The sequence below is a fragment of the Populus trichocarpa genome, chromosome 1 (assembly GCF_000002775.5).
Source record: "Populus trichocarpa isolate Nisqually-1 chromosome 1, P.trichocarpa_v4.1, whole genome shotgun sequence".
Classification (NCBI taxonomy): Eukaryota; Viridiplantae; Streptophyta; class Magnoliopsida; order Malpighiales; family Salicaceae; genus Populus; species Populus trichocarpa.
In genome coordinates this window covers 44885105-44905516 of record NC_037285.2, presented here as the reverse complement: position 1 = coordinate 44905516, position 20412 = coordinate 44885105, and the positions used below count along the sequence as shown (strand labels likewise).

At 32.9% G+C, this 20412-nt stretch overlaps 3 protein-coding genes across 4 annotated transcripts; 1 reads left to right on the top strand and 2 right to left on the bottom strand.

The window, feature by feature from the left end:
• Nucleotides 1-259: 259 nt before the first annotated feature.
• LOC18095935 (F-box protein At3g62230) lies at nucleotides 260-3000 on the bottom strand. The gene is made up of 3 exons (XM_024593601.2): nucleotides 1690-3000; nucleotides 805-1050; nucleotides 260-690 (listed from the first exon to the last, which is right to left on the bottom strand). Exons 1-3 carry the CDS (start codon nucleotides 2605-2607, stop codon nucleotides 391-393), a joined length of 1464 nt encoding a protein of 487 aa, XP_024449369.1. The 5' UTR covers nucleotides 2608-3000; the 3' UTR covers nucleotides 260-390.
• A 768-nt stretch (nucleotides 3001-3768) lies between these two features.
• LOC18095934 (FHA domain-containing protein DDL) lies at nucleotides 3769-9188 on the bottom strand. Of its 2 annotated transcripts, none has more exons than XM_006370599.3 (10): nucleotides 8367-9188; nucleotides 7541-7569; nucleotides 7324-7402; nucleotides 7118-7175; nucleotides 6441-6533; nucleotides 5349-5463; nucleotides 5221-5268; nucleotides 5080-5125; nucleotides 4915-4985; nucleotides 3769-4164 (listed from the first exon to the last, which is right to left on the bottom strand). In XM_006370599.3, the coding sequence occupies exons 1-10, from the start codon at nucleotides 9015-9017 to the stop codon at nucleotides 4125-4127; spliced, it is 1230 nt and encodes a 409-aa protein (XP_006370661.2). In that variant the 5' UTR covers nucleotides 9018-9188; the 3' UTR covers nucleotides 3769-4124. The 2 variants fall into 2 exon arrangements, with proteins under 2 accessions (XP_006370661.2, XP_052304209.1); XM_052448249.1 differs by having other exon boundaries at nucleotides 8360-8762.
• Nucleotides 9189-16825: 7637 nt separating this feature from the next.
• On the top strand, nucleotides 16826-19105 carry LOC18095932 (tryptophan synthase beta chain 1). Its single transcript, XM_006370597.3, has 4 exons — nucleotides 16826-17243; nucleotides 17573-18372; nucleotides 18466-18560; nucleotides 18763-19105. Exons 1-4 carry the CDS (start codon nucleotides 16875-16877, stop codon nucleotides 18936-18938), a joined length of 1440 nt encoding a protein of 479 aa, XP_006370659.2. The 5' UTR covers nucleotides 16826-16874; the 3' UTR covers nucleotides 18939-19105.
• Nucleotides 19106-20412: the final 1307 nt, after the last annotated feature.

The window sequence follows — 20412 nt, the reverse complement described above, 5'->3', positions numbered from 1 at the left end:
TTGTTAACATTAAGAACAAAAAAAAAGGTTCAAGAGACCTGAACATTATTTTTAAAAATTATGAACTGGATGGATAAAAACGAGGCTTAAAAAGAAGTTTAGACGTATCAACAAGGTTATCTAACATAATCGAGATCGATCAGCTATAATTAAAACTTTTTTCTTAATAATTAAGAGTTTTCTCTGTAAAAACTCCGTACTCAAGAACCTTCTTGAGTAATACATACGAAACCATAAATCCATAATTATTCAAAAGAATCCATAATGTATAAAAGTAGAGATGAAAACACAAGCTTCCATCATCTTCAGCACAAAGTTTAGTGAATCATCACCAAGTTGCTGGTATTATTTCAAAGCTGATACCAAAATAAAATGGTTGGAAAGACTGGTTTATAAGACTGATATGCTTACATTCCGAGATGCCTTGTAGAATCCCAAGACTATCTGTGCTCTTCCCATATAGAACTCCCTATTCTCGCCATTATCGCCACCTTCATTGGAGGCATAAAGATTAAGTTCCTCCATTGCACGGCCGAAGTGGAGCAAGTATCTCAGCACATACAGTTCATTCCTTGTGCCCTTAAATCCCTTCACATTCACCACCCTAAGAGTCTCAATGACGCAAAATTCAACTTGAAAGTTCCTTGACCAAAGTTCCTCAGGGTCAAATGGATAGGGAGGTTCATAATCCTGAAACAAGCATAGTTTAAAGAACAACGTTAATCCTTCAAGTTCAAGCTACTCAGAAAAAAAACATTGCTGCGCGGCAGAAAATGGTGGCCGGATTTCTGCAAGAGTACTTACTGGGAAAATTCTTGCAGGGCCAATGTCTATGGTAAGCGTCTCTAGACGAGGAGAGCTCCTTAGCATGAACTTGATACCACAATATTCATTACTGTGCAGTGCTGTTTTCAAGATCAGCTTGCGGACATCAAGTGGAGCTTGCAAACCCAATGGTTCGTCTCCGCTAGGAATAATCTGTGAGTGACCATCAACAAAAGAAAATGATGTTAGTCCCAAATATGCGACAGTATTAAGCTTTAATTTACTCTAAAAAAGAAATTACTGTGGAAACAAGATTTTCCCACTTCTCCTTTTATACAAACTAGTCAATTAGGTCAGAATCTATTATGATTTAAGGTTGAAGAAATTGTCTTCTAGGGAAAATTAGGACTTGTTTTAATGCTCTGGATAAAAACATTTAATTTACATTTATGAACGAAATCTTTTAACTTCCTCACTAATAATATATGGATGAAAGGATGACATTGCATAAAATCAAAAGTTTTGTAACTCAAATGATAATGAAGTGATGTGTTAAGGATTAAATTGAGGATTTTCAAAATCAAATCATAAATATAAGTTTTGCCCCTTTTTCAGTACAAAACATAAATCAAAATTGTAAGACTAAGAGAGAAATTGAAAGAGAAGATGATCCATGTATAGCATAAGATTAAATCAGATATACAAGTTCTATCTGTTTTTTTATCACACAAATTAATCTTATGAAATCAAGACTACAAATTAAAAAGTAAGGCAATTTTAAGACAAAATATTTGCAAGAACTGGGAATTCTTACATAAAACTGACAAAATCTGTCTAAATGTGAGGGGCAACATAAAATTCACTAGGAAAATGGTTTTAATTAAGACATAATGCAAAAAAAAAAAAAAATGTAAGGATCTACACCTGTAAGAAGACACTGCAAACAGTCAGAATTCGAGCAGCAAAAAGCTCTTGTAAGAGATCATAAAGGAAGGCACCAACTTCTTCAAATTCAGTCTGCATCCCAAAATCAAGTTCAGCCTCTACCATGTCACGTTGGTTCTCCAAGAGAAATTGACCCACTTTTCCTGAGTACTTGAAGAATTGAAATCTTGGTCCTTCAATTGCTAACCATTCATGCCTAATATCACATTTGTCAAGAACCAAGTTTTGTAGCCTCAAACCTGGCTTGGATACCTCAAAATATTCCAAGTTCCAACACTTTTTCAGATGCAAAGTCTCTAGCAATGGACAACTCTCCAATATAACCAAAATAGATCCAATATTTATGTTAATCCACCCCAGAGAAAGGCTCTTTATTGCACTAAAGTTAGTGAACTTAGATGCATCAAACCTGCACGAAAACAACTTCAAGGATTCAAGAGCCTGGCCATGTTCATAAACATGTGAAGGCAATTCAGATACTGCTTCATGATTCATAATTGCGTCTTCTCTCCATGTAGGATCAGAGAAATCTAGTCTTAATCCTGTCGCGTTATGCGAGGTCGCAAACATGACAATGTTTTGCATATCGACAAGAAAATTCCCTGGCTTTGAACATCTGAATCCAAGTGTTTTGATAACCTGTTGTGAATGGTTTGCAATAAACTGCCGTGCAAAGTTGATGAAAACTTCTCTTTGAACTTTTTGATTCTCCTCAGATTCATCAAGTTTAACAAAGTTGTTTTCGTCGAAATCAACGTTCTCCACTTCGCGCCAAATGTTAAGCCATTGTTTGGACAAGATGCATGTTCTAGCAGCTTCTTTGAATGACAGGAAACTTGCAATGATTATGAGCAGAGAACTTGGCAGGTTTGAGAACATGTCTGTGTTTCTGTCCATGATTATGAAGGGGTTTGTCTGAGAATCTGAAGAGACAGTTGCAGAGGTTTTTTATAGCGAAGAAATGCAGTTATTTTGCACAGTGACCGTTTGTTTCCTGTGAACGTTTGTTTCCTGTGAAAGGTTGTGTCTGTCTGTTCAGAAAATTGAAACACGGGCAGGGAAAACAGCCCTTGACTGGAAAATTAAGCAAGGAAGATGGGATTGCAAAATATAGGACTGGGAAAATGAGAAGAACATTCAACCAAGAACGAGCTCCTTTGTTGCATCAAGGGAGAAAAATAACTAGTAAATATTATGGATCTGATTCTCAAAGAACAAAAAACTATTGGACCTTTATTTTTGAGTGATTTAATTTTGATTCATAATTGGTAACACTCAAAAATCACATAACAAAAAATTCAATACATTACCAAATAAGAAAAGAAAGAAAAGAAAGTCTCATCGGCGCCTCATCGGCACAAGTTGGTAAGCCAAAACTAGTGTAGAAAAAGACCGAAGAACATTTATGAGTTACACATGGTTATATACCAAATTTATCATCACCTTGCTGTAAATATTTTTTATTACTACAAGAAAATAAAAATTATCTGTTGCTTCATCGGCACGTTAATCTTTTTCCTGCCTCACCGGTGTTGTAATGGCTAATGTTTGGCTGCACTTATACTAGTGTACTCGCCACTATGTTAAGAAGACTTAAATTATGTGCTCGTCAATTTCTTCAGAAGAATAACTATACATTCGGAATTCTGAATTGAGTTTGATTAGAGAGCATAATTTCAGTTGACATAACTTTCTTTTGTTAAGAAACTAATTCTATACCAGAACTAAGACCATTATTGCATTTGGAAGAGAGAATAGAAGAGGGAAGATTATTGCATATTGCAGTTCGTAAAGGCAAATGATTTTACAGACAGCACTTCAATGTAACAGTTCATTAAATGATGTTTCTGGTTCTTTATTACTTCAGAGTTGATTAGGCGCAGTTGTGCTTAATCATCGTTTCAAAAAAAAGTAATTTTTTTAAAAAATTAATATTTTTTATATTAAAAAAACACTTTGAAAAACAACCATTACATCATTCCCAAACAATTTACTTTTTTACGAGTTGGTCGGTTTTCTTTCCATTACTTGTATATTGGACTAACAAATAAACCAAGATAACAAATAACCATACCATCAATGTGATTAGTCAAGAAAGGATCAAATACAACGGCCAGTTATGCAGTACACATGACTGGAATGGCCACAAACCTCAATCGGCAAAAAAACTACCACAGTAAGACCTCGAGCCTAGGCAAGTGCGAGCATAATGAAAGTGTCAAACCCATCAGCTTAAACCAATTGAGTTCTCACATTAGACACAAGACCTCTCCGATCCCCAGATGAAGCAAAATAAGCACTACTACAAGGTCTCCTACATATCAGAATAAGGATTTGATGGATAAACAAAATGTTCTTGATTCTCCAGAATGCTGATGTCAGAAAATCATACTGGAGAAGCCGCTTAACGAACATCATTCAGATGAGTTCTCGTGCAGCAGTACATATTCTCGGCTGAAAAAAAAAAAACAGGACATGTAAATCATTTGCAATGAGCAGAGCATAACCAGCTTGGGAAAACTCATTCAGGATTCTACAAACATTCATGTCAATGTGAAGCATTTCATACTGGTCAAGAATAGAACAGATTTTTCGAAATGTCAACTTGCCACTGGAATTAATCTCTATATGAAATAGTGTTTCACACATCAAAATGCAACTTACTAATGCATAATTAGCTTCCGACTTTTGTTTTGTAAAGCAGGAAACAAACAGGCCGTGACTACTACTAAATTGCACAACATTCAGATATTCAAAGTTTGCCTTCTAACAAAAAAGAGAGTTTTGTTATATATAAATGGTAAGGCAAAAATTTATGAGAGTTATGCGCTCCATCTATAAGCAGAAAAAAAGAAAAGAAATTATACTCTTATATAGGAGAAAAATTGTCAAGATAAAATAGACTAGATTGAAGCTATATCAAATATATAAGCTTCAAGGGCTGAAAAAATCACAGCCTCGACTTTTAGAATCAGAGACAATGGTATGCCACTCAACTTCCCAATAGCTTTTGAAGAACATGCAAAAGCAGACCCAAATGCCCAAAGAGATGAACACAATCAAATCACAGACAAAGCATATATTGTATGAATACCAAAGAAAAAGAACCTACTTCAGCCAGTATAATAACAGTGGAGAGGCAAAGAAAGTTTAGCATGATTCATACAATAAAAAATGGACGTTGCATTTTGAATGGAGGCCTACCTACTATTACCAAATTTTATTGTGTCCTTTTCAAATAGTTCATAATAACGCTGAGGTTCAATGGGATTATCCTGCAAATGCAGAAGAAATTTTAGATTCAATCACAACAATAAATAAGAGAAAAGCTCAGTCTATGCTAACTTGATATTAAGAGAGATTGCTCACATTAATGAAAGTTTTATTTGTGCTTCCAAGGTCCATTACGTAAGGCCTGTCCATGGCATACGGAAAATACAAAGTTTGACTAGGAGATGTGATAAATTGCCATTCATCAATGAAAATAGTCATGACACAGCTGATTCTTACCTTACTTGCTTTTTTAACATGCCATCAGGCTGCTCCTTTTCTACTTGCCTAACAACCAGAAACATGAAATCATAAAAATGTCCTGAAACAGCAAAGAAGAAAAATTAAACTGCTAATTTTAGATCTACCGGAATTGAATAACAGCATGTTGCTTGCTGCATGATGGATGGTCTGTAGGAATATCTGCCACCCTCCTTTCTCTCCCAAAAAGGTAACAGCTCTGACGATGTATATAAAGGGGTTCTGTTCACCAATACAATTGTTAGAAACATAAACATCAGCCAGAGGGTGAGTTAACAGGTTTCTTCCATAATCAGAAATTCCATCCTGAACAAGGACTGACCATAAGAGAAATAAATCCACATGCAATGTCAACACCACCAAGTACAGAAAAGCTCTGGTAAAAACAGAAGGAAATTAATTGACTATTGACTCCTTTCAGATAAGGACTAAAGGCTTGTGCACTCTTTTCAGAGGAAAAAAAAATATTTTGTTTAGATTGGAAAATTAAATTGTTCAATGTTTATACACTCTTGTTTTGAGAGCATTAAAGTATTTAAAGAGCTCTTCAAGGACAGCTTGCAGGGGGCAGAACTTGAGTTTTTGGAATGGGAAAGGGGGTGCAATATGAAAGCAATCAGGGTAGACTTGAAAATTAAATAACAAAGAAAAATCCATATTAATAATACATAATTGCTTGGGGGTGCAAAACATGTATTCCTATTAAATAAGCCTTAAATGGAGGAGTAGAACTAAAAATCTTCAAATTTGAAGGACTAAAATTTAAAATTTCTACGACTTTGGTGGCCCCCTCATAATAAAGTACAGTTCTGTCCTTGAGAAGCAGGGAAAGAAATTGTCAGGAAAACAAAAGAAGTCATGTAAGTTCTTCACAAGACTTCAAAAAATATTTAAAATCTCCCCTTAAGAAGTGAAAGCTTCAAGACTTAACCAAAAGGTCCACTCCCGACCTGTATCCTGGCATCTTACACATGTATTGAAATGTAACCCTGAATTCTACTAAGATTTTGCAGCTACTATATATAAATTTGTTTCAACTATACAGTCTGATAACCCAGCATCAAAGCAAGCCAGACACATTTTAATTTGATGACAGTAAAAATGCATGATTTGGGAAGGCAATGGATGATGTCTGATTTATGGATTTCCAGGTCTCCCAGAAACATATACATATACAACATGTCATATGCAGGACTTACCATTCAGAGCCTCACCACCCTTAAAAACATAAAGTCGCCATCTTACATTAGGTTTCTTAGCATCTGGGGGCTCGGTGAACAGCAATGTAACACCTAGAAAATGAAAAAAACCAATTAGCATAAGTGAATATGAAAAAGGAAACTACACACAGCATGTGTTGGTAAAGCTTTTTCACATCAGGCACGAACCAAAGAAAGAAAGAAAACAAAAACAGAACATGTTTTGGCCCAATTTGTAAAACTGCTTATGGAGATCAAATCCACCATCAATCAAGAAGCCTCAAGTGCCCGTGCCAAATTCTTCCTCTCATACGGATGTAATTGAAAAGGTATAGCCTATAATGCCACTTCAGGGAATCTACTGTTTTCTTTCTTGCCTCCCAAATGCTGTTAAACTTCCCCAATTATTTTTCAAATGACAAAATAACTGAGTAACTCTACATGGATTCAACTAAACTGACAGAAAAATGATACATTTATGTCAAAATGTGTAAAGCAATTGCACGACAAAAATACCTCTATATCTAAACCAACTAACCAAAGATGCCAAACAACTTTTAGCTTGCCACCAGATTTGTATAAAAGAGGTGAGAGAGAGGTTCAGCAGAATTATTAGTGATAAGAAAAAAAAGGAAATTCTCTTCAGTGAAACTAAAAGCAATGTACATATCACCCACCTCTAACTCTATTGGTTTCGGCAGCAAGCTTTCCAGATAGCTCAAAAGAAGGTTCTTGCTGCAATTTGTAAAGATAATGATCAATACTAAGGTCATTAGCTAGACACAATGAAGATCTATTTCTTAGCCAAACAAAAGTATGTTTACAAACTAAATAAGGAGCATTAAGCACAGGGAAGTAAAGCAACCACACAAGCTGTTCCTACCTTCTTCTTGACTTCCAAAGCCTCCTCAGCAGCCTTCATCTTAGCCACAGAATCATCATAATTGTCATCATCACTATTCCTGCCCAAGCAAATTTAAGTAGGACAATTTATTATTATTATTATTTAGGTGTTTCTAAATAGCATTTCCATGGTAGAGGCACGTTACCAATGTTCCAGTCCAAACATGAGAAAAGGAAAAGCTTAAGAAGCAGCCTACCTTTGTTCAGCTCCCCTTGAGTTTGTCCCCTGAAATAATTAGTTTTTCCAATCAGCGTTTCATTCGAGAATCTTTTCAAAAAAAGCAATTCCAAAGATTCAACAAAGTTTGAAATCTTAAAAGATAGACATAATCCACAAGACATTTTCTGTTCAAGGAAAAGATTGTAGACTTCAGGCCAAAATGATTCGGGGCCTTAATTTTCTAGCAAAACATTCCATAGGTTTCCATTGGGATTCTTTGTACTCTAGCAACTTCTAGGGTTGGGATTTTGTTAATTATATTGTTTCTGGCTAGTGGCTACTTGTTTGGTTTTTGCTATGGATTATCATTACAGTGTGAAAGCAGTTAGGAGAAGGGGCAAAAGAGGAGATTTTATGGTTATAATGAGAGATTAAGGGGTTTGGTGGGGTTTCTTGATGAGATTTATGTTAAAGTTAATGATTTGAAATTCATATGCAAAGTGCAACCAGTAAGTTAACAATGGGAATTGAATGGGGTTGTTTGTAAAGGTTATCAGCTTTTAATACTACCAAGTTTCCACAACTTCATGAAAACATATACAAACGTTTGAATCAAACAAAAACAATTACACAAAAAGGAAAAAAGAATTTATCAAAATCCAAATACACAAATCACATTTAGTTTGAAATTTTATCGAATTGCAAACAGAAAAACAACACAAATTAGCCTACATTCATCAGCAACATTGTGAAGCAGACAATTTTTAACCACAAACAACACAATAATAAGATAATTTAATAAGAAAAAGAAAAAAAAAGATGTTTAGACCAAAGTGTTGTTAGGGGTGAATATCACCAGACACCTCATTGCGGTCTCTCTCTGTTTGAGGCAGCGGCGATCGAGACCCATGCTTGCTCCTGTTGCGACGGTCTGATTCCAATGGTGAAGTAGACCGCCCCTTATGTCTTCCTCTAGAAGAAGACTTCCCTTCAATCTCATCCCTCTCTGACCTTCTCTCCTTCCCAACTTCCCTCTCTCCTCTTTCTCTACGATTCCTCTCAGCTTCTCCCTCCCTTTGCAAACCCTTATCGCCTCCCTTTCCAAGACTCCTTTCATAATCTTCTCTCTCACCCTCTCTTTCCCTTCGTGTGCCACCCTTCTCGCTTCCCTTTTTGTCGTGATTCCTGTCAACCTCTCTATCTCTCATTTTTGCACCCTCTTTCTCATCTTGGGATCTCCTTAATCTTTTCGTTCTTGGCGAAGGAGACCTCCCGCGATTTGAATTTCTCTCTTTTTCAACTGGGGAGCGGTCCTTTTGCGAGCTCTTGTGTCTTGCTGGAGGAGATAGAGGAGGAGACATCTCCCGCTTCCTGGGAGATTTATTATTATTATTACTGCGGCTAGAGCGTTGTTGTTGTTGTTGTTGTTTCTCTCTCACTGGGGAAGCATCTCTATCTCTATGAGAGCTTCTATGTCGATCCCTGTGTGGAGATTGGGATAAATTGCGCCCCATTGCCACTGATTTTTCAATTCCAATGGACACTGATGATAGTAATAATAATAATAAACCTCACTTAAACCCTAAGATTTTGAGGGAAGAAATCAAAAGCAAGAACTTAGCTAACACTTGACAGCTAATAGTCGACTGTAACGTTCCAGAGAAAGTGAAGATAGGGTTTTCTTTTTTCTGATTATTTCTTTCCCCTCTTGCCCGGTTCGGCCATTGTTATAAAATCCGGACCGGTCCGATCAGTTAACCCTGTAATAAGCTGGGTTTCATTTTAAACCAGATTTTTTTTATAAAAACTACATCATTTTATTTTTTAAAAAATAAAATCATATTAGTTTAATAAAAATATTAAATTAATCAACTAATCTATAAATTAATCCATGATCTACTTTGAGTTGGCCCAAGCCTTGAGAACGGTCTTGTAACCATGGGTGTGGTCTTAAGAAAAGGAAAACTTAAAATATATTCTCTGACTAATGGGTAAAAAATTTACATTCAAACTGTTTTTATATTAATTTTACCTTTAAATTGTTTTGATTTCTTAATTAGAATTCTTGTTAAAATCACTTAATAAAAAGAAAAAGGCTAGCTTTTCATAAAATATTTTTTTAATTATTTATTTATGTTACGTTGCGGATCAGATCAAATTCTGTTTGAACGTATAAAAAAATATTCAAACATTGCTAACATGTTTTCTAATAGAAAAGAATAAATTAAGTGGAATTAATACGATGTAATCTGATCAACTTTATAGATCCTAAAACAACATGAACGATCAATAAAAACATAGTTTAATTCAGAAAAATTCAAAATGATATCTTTTAAAAAAATAATAAAATAGCAATATATTGAATTGATTTTGGTTAGTCTGAGGTATCCTTTCAAATTTGCAACTTGAGTCATAAGATTAGGATAGCCTTATAGAAAGTAAATCGAATTAAATTATGAACCCTGATTCTAAATCAACCCCATATTAAATGATGAAATTTTAAAAATTTTAATTAAAAAAATAAAAAAAAGACCTAGGTCAACTCGGGTTAACCGGCCAAACTCATGACATGAGTCATTAAACCAAAATAACCTCATAAAAAAGTAAATTGAAACAAATTATAAAGTCTAATTTCTAATCTACTCAATATTGATGGATGAAATTGAAAAAGAAATATTTCAAAAGAGATTCAAAAAAATAACCCAAGTCAACCAAGTTAACTCATCAAGTCCGTGACCTGGATTATAAAACCAAATAACCTTATATAAAATAAATCAAAAATAATAATAAATCATAATTCTCAATCAATTGTTAAAAGATAAAATAAAATAAAATAAAATAGAATAAAAAAGGATAAAAAAATCAACATAGTTGGTTTAATTTATTAAACTCATGACTCGGGTCATGATAATGGAATAATCTCATAAAAAAATCAAAACAAATTATAAAATTAAATCTCTAATAATGATTGTTAAATAATAAAATTTAATTGTTAAATGATGAGATAAATAAATAAATAAAACAATAATATGTAAAGAGGGAAACAATGATTTCCCCTCCTTTAATTAATTCTTGTTGATAAAAGTGAAATTTGAAATTAAAATACAAATGAAGAGCTTAAAGCTTTTAATTGAAAATTTATAAAAGTTTAAGAATGAATTGATACTAGATAATGTTTGGTGGCAAAGGTGAAACTAAACTATTTAATTATTTAAAACATTTAAAAAAATTGGGCTATTTGAAGGTACTCCATTATCAAGCAATAAAGCAATTGTTTCGTTTTGCTTTCATTTTCAAAAAAAAATTTCATTCAATTACATTCTTCGATGGCGTAATTAGATGGAATTGGTATTGCAATTATGGTATAATAACTAAATAAAAAAATACTAAAATGTAAAACATGGAGAGAAAGTGGTTAATTGTTAGGCAAAAAAATAATTAAATTTGGTGTCTAAATATTCCATTTGATAAATAAAATTTGACGGTGGTTGTTATTAATATTCAAATTGCCTAAAAAAATAGACCGAGGCTTGGAAATATTTGGAGTCTCGAGTTGATTTTTTTCTAGACTGATTTTAGCAACTTTAAGAACACAAATGGGTTTGTTGAGTTGTGTAATTTGTTTTTCATGTGTTTGCAAGTAAAACAAGTTATTTAGTTCAAAAAATAAAATGCAAGTTTCTGCTTGGTTTCTGGTCATTTGGGTTGCTGGAATCTAGATAAACAGATGACACATAATTCCCCTCAATAAATGACACGTTGTCCAGTTTAATTTTTTTCAAACACAAGAATATAAGATGGATGACATATTAATAAAAAAAATTAAGACTAGGTGTGCGCCCCTAGCCTGCAAGCCCTTACACGTTTGCTATTAGGGCCTAGCCCTTTTAAGTTTTTTTTTTATGCACTAAAAAAAATATCATATTAATTCATTTACTCTTTAATTTTAACATGGTTTTTAAATAATATTATAAATTATATTTGAGTTTTTATTATTTTCTCAATTATTATGTATCTAATATGAAAATAATAATACTAATAATAAATTGCCCGTAAAAATTTTATTCATTTTTGTTTGTTTTTTAAATTTTTAAATAAAGTTTGTACATGCTTTTAACACATTTATGATTGTTTTAGCTTTCAATCACATATAAAATATGGACATAATATTTTATTTTTTTCAACTTACTTTAACAATCATAAAATATTTTTTTAATGAAAACAATTATTTTAATTTAAAACATTGTGTTCACTAAGATGAACAAGAAATACATTAATAAAAAAATATAGTTTTACACTTCAGAAATATATGTTTTGTAATTATTTAAAATGACTTATATTTTTTTTATAAGAAAAACTATTATTCTATAATTAAATAAAAAGAATTGAAAAGCTACATGCAACATTAGATTACAAATCCTCATCTTTTTCTCAATTTTTGGTTTAGTCAATAAATTTACACCCAAAGGGACAATAAGAATTTTCAACCAAAAGAAGTTAAGGAGTGAGAGCATTCAAATGAAGAAGTTTATTAAAACATACAATTCTTAATTTATTTTATTAAATACACCTAATAACTTTATTTTGCAATGAGAATTTATATTGATAAAAAAAATTAAAATAAATATATTTTCAGGTTTAATAACAATGCTAAAGATTTCTCTAAGAACTAAATATTTTTTTTTATATTAGAAATTTTTTTGATCCCCCAAAGCATAGCTTGAGCATGCAAACTAGTAGGGACTATTTTTGAAGTTTGCTCTAAAAAATACTACTTAACTTACGAACCAGTCCTCTCATGTCTTTATACATGGAATGAGTGAAGAAATACGAGGTGTTTCATTTGAGTCTCTGAAATCCATCTTAGTTTCAATTTAGTCCTTGTCTTGTTGAAAGAGAGAGGCGGAGATTTTGGGAGAGGTGGACAAGAAGTTGAAAATTTGGGGAAAAATCTCATAATATTTGTTGAATAAAATCACTTGTAAATGCATTTGTTTTTTAGCTTGTCGTTTAAATATTAATCTAATATTTTTTTTCTTATAGTTTGTTAGGTTTAGATAAGTTTTTTTTTGTGATTTTTTTATTCTAAACTTCAATTATAACACTAAATAGAAATATAAAGATAGATTATTTTGGTTAATAAAAAATGTTATAAAGAAAAGCTAGCAATTATTATGGTGAGAATAACAACTAGGGGTGATCATTTTCGGTTCGGTTTGATTTTTTCAGTTTGGCTCAGTTTTTTACCGGTTTGACTCGTTTTTTAAGTTTGGGTTCGGTTCGGTTTTTTTGGTTTTAAGCTTATAAAACCGAAACCGAACCGAACCGGTTAGTGTTTTCAAAATTTTAATCGGTTTAATCGGTTTTTTTTCACGGTTCGGTTTTTTCGGTTATTTTTTTTTCCGGTTTTCTCAGTTTTTTTGGTTTTTTGGTTTTTTTACTCACCCCTAATAACAACATATTCACGGTAAATAAATTTAATGTTTAAGGAAAAAAGAGAAGAAAAGTTTGGATGTTAAATTGAAGAAAAACGTAAATGTTAATCCCTTAACACTTTCCATGGATATTAAACATATATTTAAGAATAATATAGAACATGGTTTTACGGTAATATCAAGACTAAAGGTCACATATTTTCTAAGTAAATTATAAAGTAGTCCCTCTAGTTTTACAAAATGAATTAAATAGTCTTTTTAGTTTCAAAAACCATCATGCATGATTTAATATTATTTATTTCAAAACATTTATTATTTTTTCATCAATATTTTTAATTTTTCCCTTTCTATTTCTTGAAATAAAATGGAAAAAAAACAAAACTTAATTGCATCTTGATGAAAAGAAGAAGGATTGAATTACATTAACGGGCTAGAGGCCCAAAATGGGAATCCAATCTGTGAGCAGAAAATGGCTATTGATAACGGATGCCGAAGTGTTTGTTTATTTTACATGGGCCATGAATCTGGGCCTGGACCTGGGTTTCATGGATTCTGCTTAAGCTAGGCCTACCTTTTTCATTGCCGATATATCTGCTTCAATGGGCTTTCATCGTTAATCCCAAGCTGTCACTCCTACTAAGAAATAAGGAAGACCTAAATTTAGTACCAAACCTATTTATTCAATCTCAATTGCATGCCAAATCTATAAATTTAATCAATTAGGTCTCAAAATGTTTTCTCTATTTCTAAATCGTGTTCTTTTAATAGTTTATTTCCAATGCATATATATATTTATGCACTAAAGTGTCAAAATGAGATTAATTTGAAGAGATTTTGGTAGGAAACTTGATTGAGAATTTTCTAATATATTTGGGACCTAATTGATAGAATTTATAAGTTAGGGATTCAATTAAGAATTAGGATGTAGGTTTGGGACTAAATGGGACGTAATTGTGTAAAAGCACGGCACATGCTATCCCAAATGTAATTTGCAACAAAAGAAAAGAAAGGAAAGGTGGAGCTCATCTCTAAGCTGGATTGTGCCATTAGATGTTGTTGTCTTGTTTTATTGGCTGACTTATATATATAAAAAATTATAAAACAATGGCATTTTCATTAAAAATAATGTTAAATATTAAAAAAAATATGATTAAAAATAAAGAAAGTCTAGACTGTAGAAATCCTATATCCTTGAAATGGAGAACGGCAAGCCACGTTAGCCTTATCAATGGGAAATAAAAAATGGGTGAAGACAAAATACCTACCCACTTGGCCTTGAAATGGGCAACGGCGAGCCATGTTTTCTTTTTTCTAGCCAAACTCCTTGTCTGATCAAATTCAGAAATTTCAATTGTTCATCCCACAGTGCATATGCACCGGGGAAAGATGCATTGAATTGCATATCACTTTAATTAGAAGTCAACTAGGCTCTCTGCCCGCGTTTTATCATGGAGCCATACTATTTTTTTCTTAAAAATTATCCTGTGGAAAAAATACTGTGCATATAAATTTATTATATTGTGTACTATACTATAAATATAGAATGATTGTATTGTAGATGATATTATAGTGCTATGAAGTAGTTATCTTTGCTGTATTTTAATCAAAAGATATTGTTGAAAGTATTGCTGTTGGGAGTGCTATTTTTTCTATTTTTTATGCTAAAAACTGTTATATTGCTATGAAGGTGTTATCTTCGTTGTTTTTTTAATTAAAAGATATTGTTGGAAGTGTTCGTGTTGGCAGTGTTATTTTTTTTATTTTTTGTGTCAAAAACTCTTAGGTCTGGCTGGACAGTTATACCCAAATCGCTTTCAAAAGCTGCTGGGTCTGGCTGGACAGCCAGACCCAAATCGCTTCCAATTGGTGCTGGGTTTGGCTGCTCAGCCAGACCCAGCAGCTTTTGGCATGATCCAATAGTATTGGATTCTGCTGCCCAGCAGGACCTAATAGCATTGAGTCTGGTTGCTAGTAACTTTTGAACTTCTTGACCGTTATATCCAATGCTATTGGGTCTGATTTGACAACCATACTCAATGTTATTGGGTTGGTTTTTCCGCCAGACCCAATGCTATTGAGTTCATCTTTGCAGCTAGATCTAAGATTATTTTCTGGCTTGATTACCAAACCCAAGACACTAAATATATTCTCTATACTCTTTATATATTTTTTTACATTTGAAAAAAAAATTTATTGACCCGCTACGAAGCGTGAGCTAATATGCTAATTATATTCAAGTGCTGTAAGTATGTTTTTAAAAGAGAAACTTTTGTGGCTTGACTTCTAGATTTGATTATGTTAAATAAGTTGATTTTTTTTATTAGAGGAAAACAATAGGAAATGATAATAAATAGATCAAATTTAATAAGAAAAATGATCAAGATAACCTGAGAAATAAATATTTTTTCAAAAGGAGACAATGGATGCATCTTAATTAACAACTCATTAAAAATAGAAAAATAAAATAGGATAAAAAATACATAAAAAAATCATGGTTAATTTGAGTTAGCATGACAAATCTATAAATTTGGTAATCAGGGCTGAGCCAATCTGGAATATTCAGCCAAATCCATAATCTAGATCCTGAGATTAAAATAACTCAATAAAAAAAATATAAAACATATTTTTTTAAAAAGAAAAACATCAACTTATACTTTTTTTTAAAGAAAATTTTAATATATTTTTAATTAAAAATTATATTTAAAAAACACTCTGTAACATATTATCAAACTCGAAAAACCGTACTAACTTCTGCCTACCACGCACACCAAAATCCTTGTCTAACCAAATTAAGAAATTTCAATACGAATTAGAGAAAGATGCACTGAATTGCATATCACTTTAATTAGAATACAAATCTTCTCCATCCTCCAATTTCCTAATTTCCTTGAATAAGATTTATCCCATCTATTACTAAATGTTTGGATAAAAATGATTTTTTTTTTCATTTTTTTTAATAAAAGAAGATTAATATAAATCCAGAAGGAAAGGTTGACCAAAGAGCAAAATGTAATCAATTCACTATAATTTTAATTATTAGTATCTTTTGAAGTCTAATCTGATTGATAAGTTATAATATTTCTTATATTATTATCCAACATCTAATAATTTTTTTTTAAAATTATTTTTGATATCAACGCATCTAAAAATATTAATTTAAAATAAAAAATTTTAAATTTTAAATTTTTTTAAAACCCTTTTGAAAAACAAAAACAAATATGACCTTAATATATCAATTAAAAAAAAAAATCCTTACCGACCTTAAATATTTATTAAACATTTTAACACTTCCACTTCTGAATATTTTAATAAATAGCGTAGTGATTATAAAATATTAATTTAAAAAAAAACAAGCCTCATCATCAACTATAAAAATTACTAATTAGATCCACTTTATTAAGAGTTAAATATTAATTAAAACATTATGGAATTGGATATTTTGGAATCAAGTATCAATGTAAATAATCATATGAAATCTGATAAAAATACTTGTTTTTATATTTGAAATTATATTTAACTACATTTTAAAAATGTGTTTTGTTTAAAAAATATATTAAAATAATAGTTTTTTATTATTTTCTATTATAATAATTAAAAAAATACTTAATATGTGTTTTATATTGTGATATATATATTTTAAAAAATAATTTTTACTTAAAAATATATTAAAATAATTATTTTTATTTTTAATATTAATAAATCAAATCTGTCTAGCACTCCTCAATTTTTTTGAGGCAGTATTTTAAAGAAATAAATAAAAAAAAATACATCGTCCACAATCTTCCACATCACCAGCATTCTGCAATCCTGCAAGTTGTCTTGTCCACTAACCAAACAAATCCCACGTGTACGTACTCATGTTCAAACTATAAAAACATCCCTCAAATCAAACTACAAAGTGACATAAATCCATAAAAAAAAATCAATCAAATCCTAATGGCAGCTACCACCACCACCGCCGCATCCATAACCACAGCAGCAGCAGCGTCCACCGCTGCAACCATCACCAAATCTCAATCTTCCTCTTTCCTCAAACCCTACTCTTCTTCGCAGTTACCCTTCAAATTTTCCAAATTTACAGCATCTCGCGCACCTTCAAGGTTGGCAATTTCTTGCACTTTGGCCCGAGAGGCTGTGGTTAAAATGGAGGACGTGGTGGATTCTGACCCGGCCCAATGGCAACGACCCGATTCTTTTGGCCGGTTTGGTAAATTTGGCGGGAAATATGTACCTGAAACCCTTATCCATGCACTCACTGAGCTTGAATCTGCTTTCCATTCCTTAAAAGATGACCCTGAATTTAAGGTATCTCTGCCTACCTACACATACATTGGCCTTTCTCTATATATTGCATTTGTGGGCTTACTTAAGTTATCTGGAAAAGAATGTTTATTTCATTTTCGGTGCCTATTATGTATATAATAAAGTAAAGAATTACAAATTTGAAGCAATTATTTAGCGTTTCTAGTGTATAAACATTCGGAATCTTGAAGTGTTTTTCAAAATACTGAATTTGGATGGAACATGTTTTGACAAATTTTGGTTTGAGTGAGGACTAAGGATGTAATGCAATGATGCCAGAATATTTCTATTAATTGAATAAAATTTATGGAATGAATATTTTTATATTGCAGAAAGAACTAGATGGGATATTGAAAGATTATGTTGGAAGGGAAAACCCTCTTTATTTTGCTGAGCGGCTTACAGAGCATTATAAGCGTCCTAATGGTGAAGGGCCTCATATTTATCTCAAGAGGGAAGATTTAAACCACACAGGTGCTCATAAGATTAATAATGCTATTGGCCAAGTCTTGCTAGCAAAGCGTTTGGGAAAGCAGCGGATAATTGCTGAAACTGGAGCTGGTCAGCATGGAGTTGCAACTGCTACCGTTTGTGCACGGTTCGGTTTTCCATGTGTTGTTTATATGGGCGCACAAGATATGGAAAGACAATCGCTTAATGTTTTCAGGATGCGTCTTCTTGGGGCTGAAGTGAGAGGAGTTCATTCTGGCACTGCAACCTTGAAAGATGCTACATCAGAAGCTATACGAGATTGGGTGACTAACGTGGAGACAACCCATTATATTCTGGGATCTGTTGCAGGGCCACATCCTTTTCCCATGATGGTGCGAGAGTTCCATAGGGTTATTGGTATAGAAACAAGAAAACAGGCACTGGAAAAATGGGGTGGGAAGCCAGATGTGCTGGTTGCATGTGTTGGTGGTGGTTCAAACGCAATGGGACTCTTTGATGATTTCATTAAGGACAAGGATGTTAGGTTGATTGGCGTGGAGGCTGCGGGTTTAGGAGTAGATAGTGGCAAGCATGCTGCCACTCTGACCAAAGGAGAAGTGGGGGTGTTGCATGGAGCTATGAGCTATTTGTTACAAGATGAAGATGGACAAATAATTGAGCCTCATTCTATTAGTGCAGGGTAAGACTTCTAGTCGACTCTTTTTATTGCTTTTATTTGTTTCGTACTATCACATTCTTCCCTGTGCTTATACAATATCATTGTTTTGCATAGGTTGGACTACCCTGGAGTTGGACCCGAGCACAGCTTCTTGAAAGATAAAGGACGTGCTGAATACTATAGCGTCACAGATGAAGAAGCTTTGGATGGTATGGAAATCCTATTAAGATTTATTGTTTGCTCCATTTCCAGGCTTTCAAGATTTCACATCATCGATTTTCATTAATGCTTTCTGATTCTCTATGTAAACTATACTTTCTCAGCATTACTGGGTTTCTTGTCATGTGATGCAACAAAATTATAACATGTCCTTTCTCTCTTGTTAACTAGTTTTTTAATCTTCAAGTGCAGCATTCAAGAGATTATCACGATTAGAGGGCATAATCCCTGCTTTGGAGACATCACATGCACTGGCGTATTTGGAGAATCTCTGCCCCACTCTCCCAGATGGAACAAAGGTGGTTCTTAACTGCAGTGGCAGAGGGGACAAAGATGTTCAAACTGCCATAAAGTATTTGCAGGTTTAATGGTGTTTGTGATGCTGTTTGTTTACTTGATAGAGGAATAATAGGCAAATGCTATCTTGGTCATGGAAGTCTTACAGCTTTTTTTCTATATGAAAAGCTTCGATGTTGTCAAATGTGTTGGCAGAACTCCATTTTTCGTCAAATCAAATTGTGGATTTTTGTTTTCATTTACTTGAAATACAGACATGCACGCACTCCTTCATATATGTATCAGCAAAGTTGGTGCATCTAATGTATGCGGGATGTGCTAGAATATGTATCAATCCAGAAATTGGAGTAAAGCATGCATATTTGATATTGCAAAATAATTGAGGAGATGTTATTCTGTAGGATGCTTCGGAGTAATAAAATAACAATATTTCGATGCTATTTTGTTTTGAAAACGAAAGTGAAAGCAAACTAGCAGATGTAGCTATTGTTTTGAACTGTGATAACCGTGATATTGTTTAGGATTATGATAATAATTGTTTTTTAAAGTATTATTCATTTGAAATTATTTTTAACATTTGTATAAAATAAAGATGCAATTTAGATTTAGACAGAAAGATTGTTCTTGAAAGCACATAAACAATACCCAAAACCCCATTTCTTTGTGATAGACAAGATGGTGATGTAACTGATTTTCATATTTGAGGAGAGCCCACAGAGCAGGGAGGCTCTTCCATCAAGGTTACAAAATCCTCAACACACCATGGCCTATTCTTGCTTAAATGATGGGCCATTCTATTATTTTTTTTCTCTTTACAGTGCTGGGGGTGTCCCGCTCATAGGTTTTAGAGCAAGCATAATTTGCAATTCAGCTCATGTAAAACCAATCAACCAATTTATATTTCATTTTCTTTTTGTGAATGAGCACTGCAAAAAAAAAAAAAAAAAAAACATGAAGACAGCAAGAGCAACAACACGAATGATTTGTGCGGTAGCTTGATAGGAAAAGTTGATGAGTATCTGTGAGCAATTCAGAAACTATACTTCTTTTCCAGGCAAAAAGTTGTGAGAGGTAACTTGATCCAGACAATTTAATCCTGTCATTTACATATAAAATATTATGATTTTCTTAAAGATTTATACGTGAAGTACAATATTCACAAAAAAAATCATAACCCATATGAGACAACACTCTGAGAGTATATATTATCGTGCAGATTGACAATGGAAATGCTGAGAAATACGTCGACCTTTCAGTGCCATGGAGAGACGGTGCCTCCAGTTGCCACTAGAGTCTATTTGCACCTTAATGCGTGAAGGAGCCGCAACCACCCCTCCGTCCACCCCTCCATCAATCCGAGTAAGATATGTTAATAAATCTTCTTAGCCGACAATATGAACTCATGCCCTTTGAAAGAGACGCGAGCTTTGAGACTTGAGCAGTACTATATTATACTCGGGCACATGGACTGATGGACAGTCAGATGGCAGGTATAAACTCTCCATATCTCAATGTTGTCGACAACAAGTATTGCGAAGTTTTTGC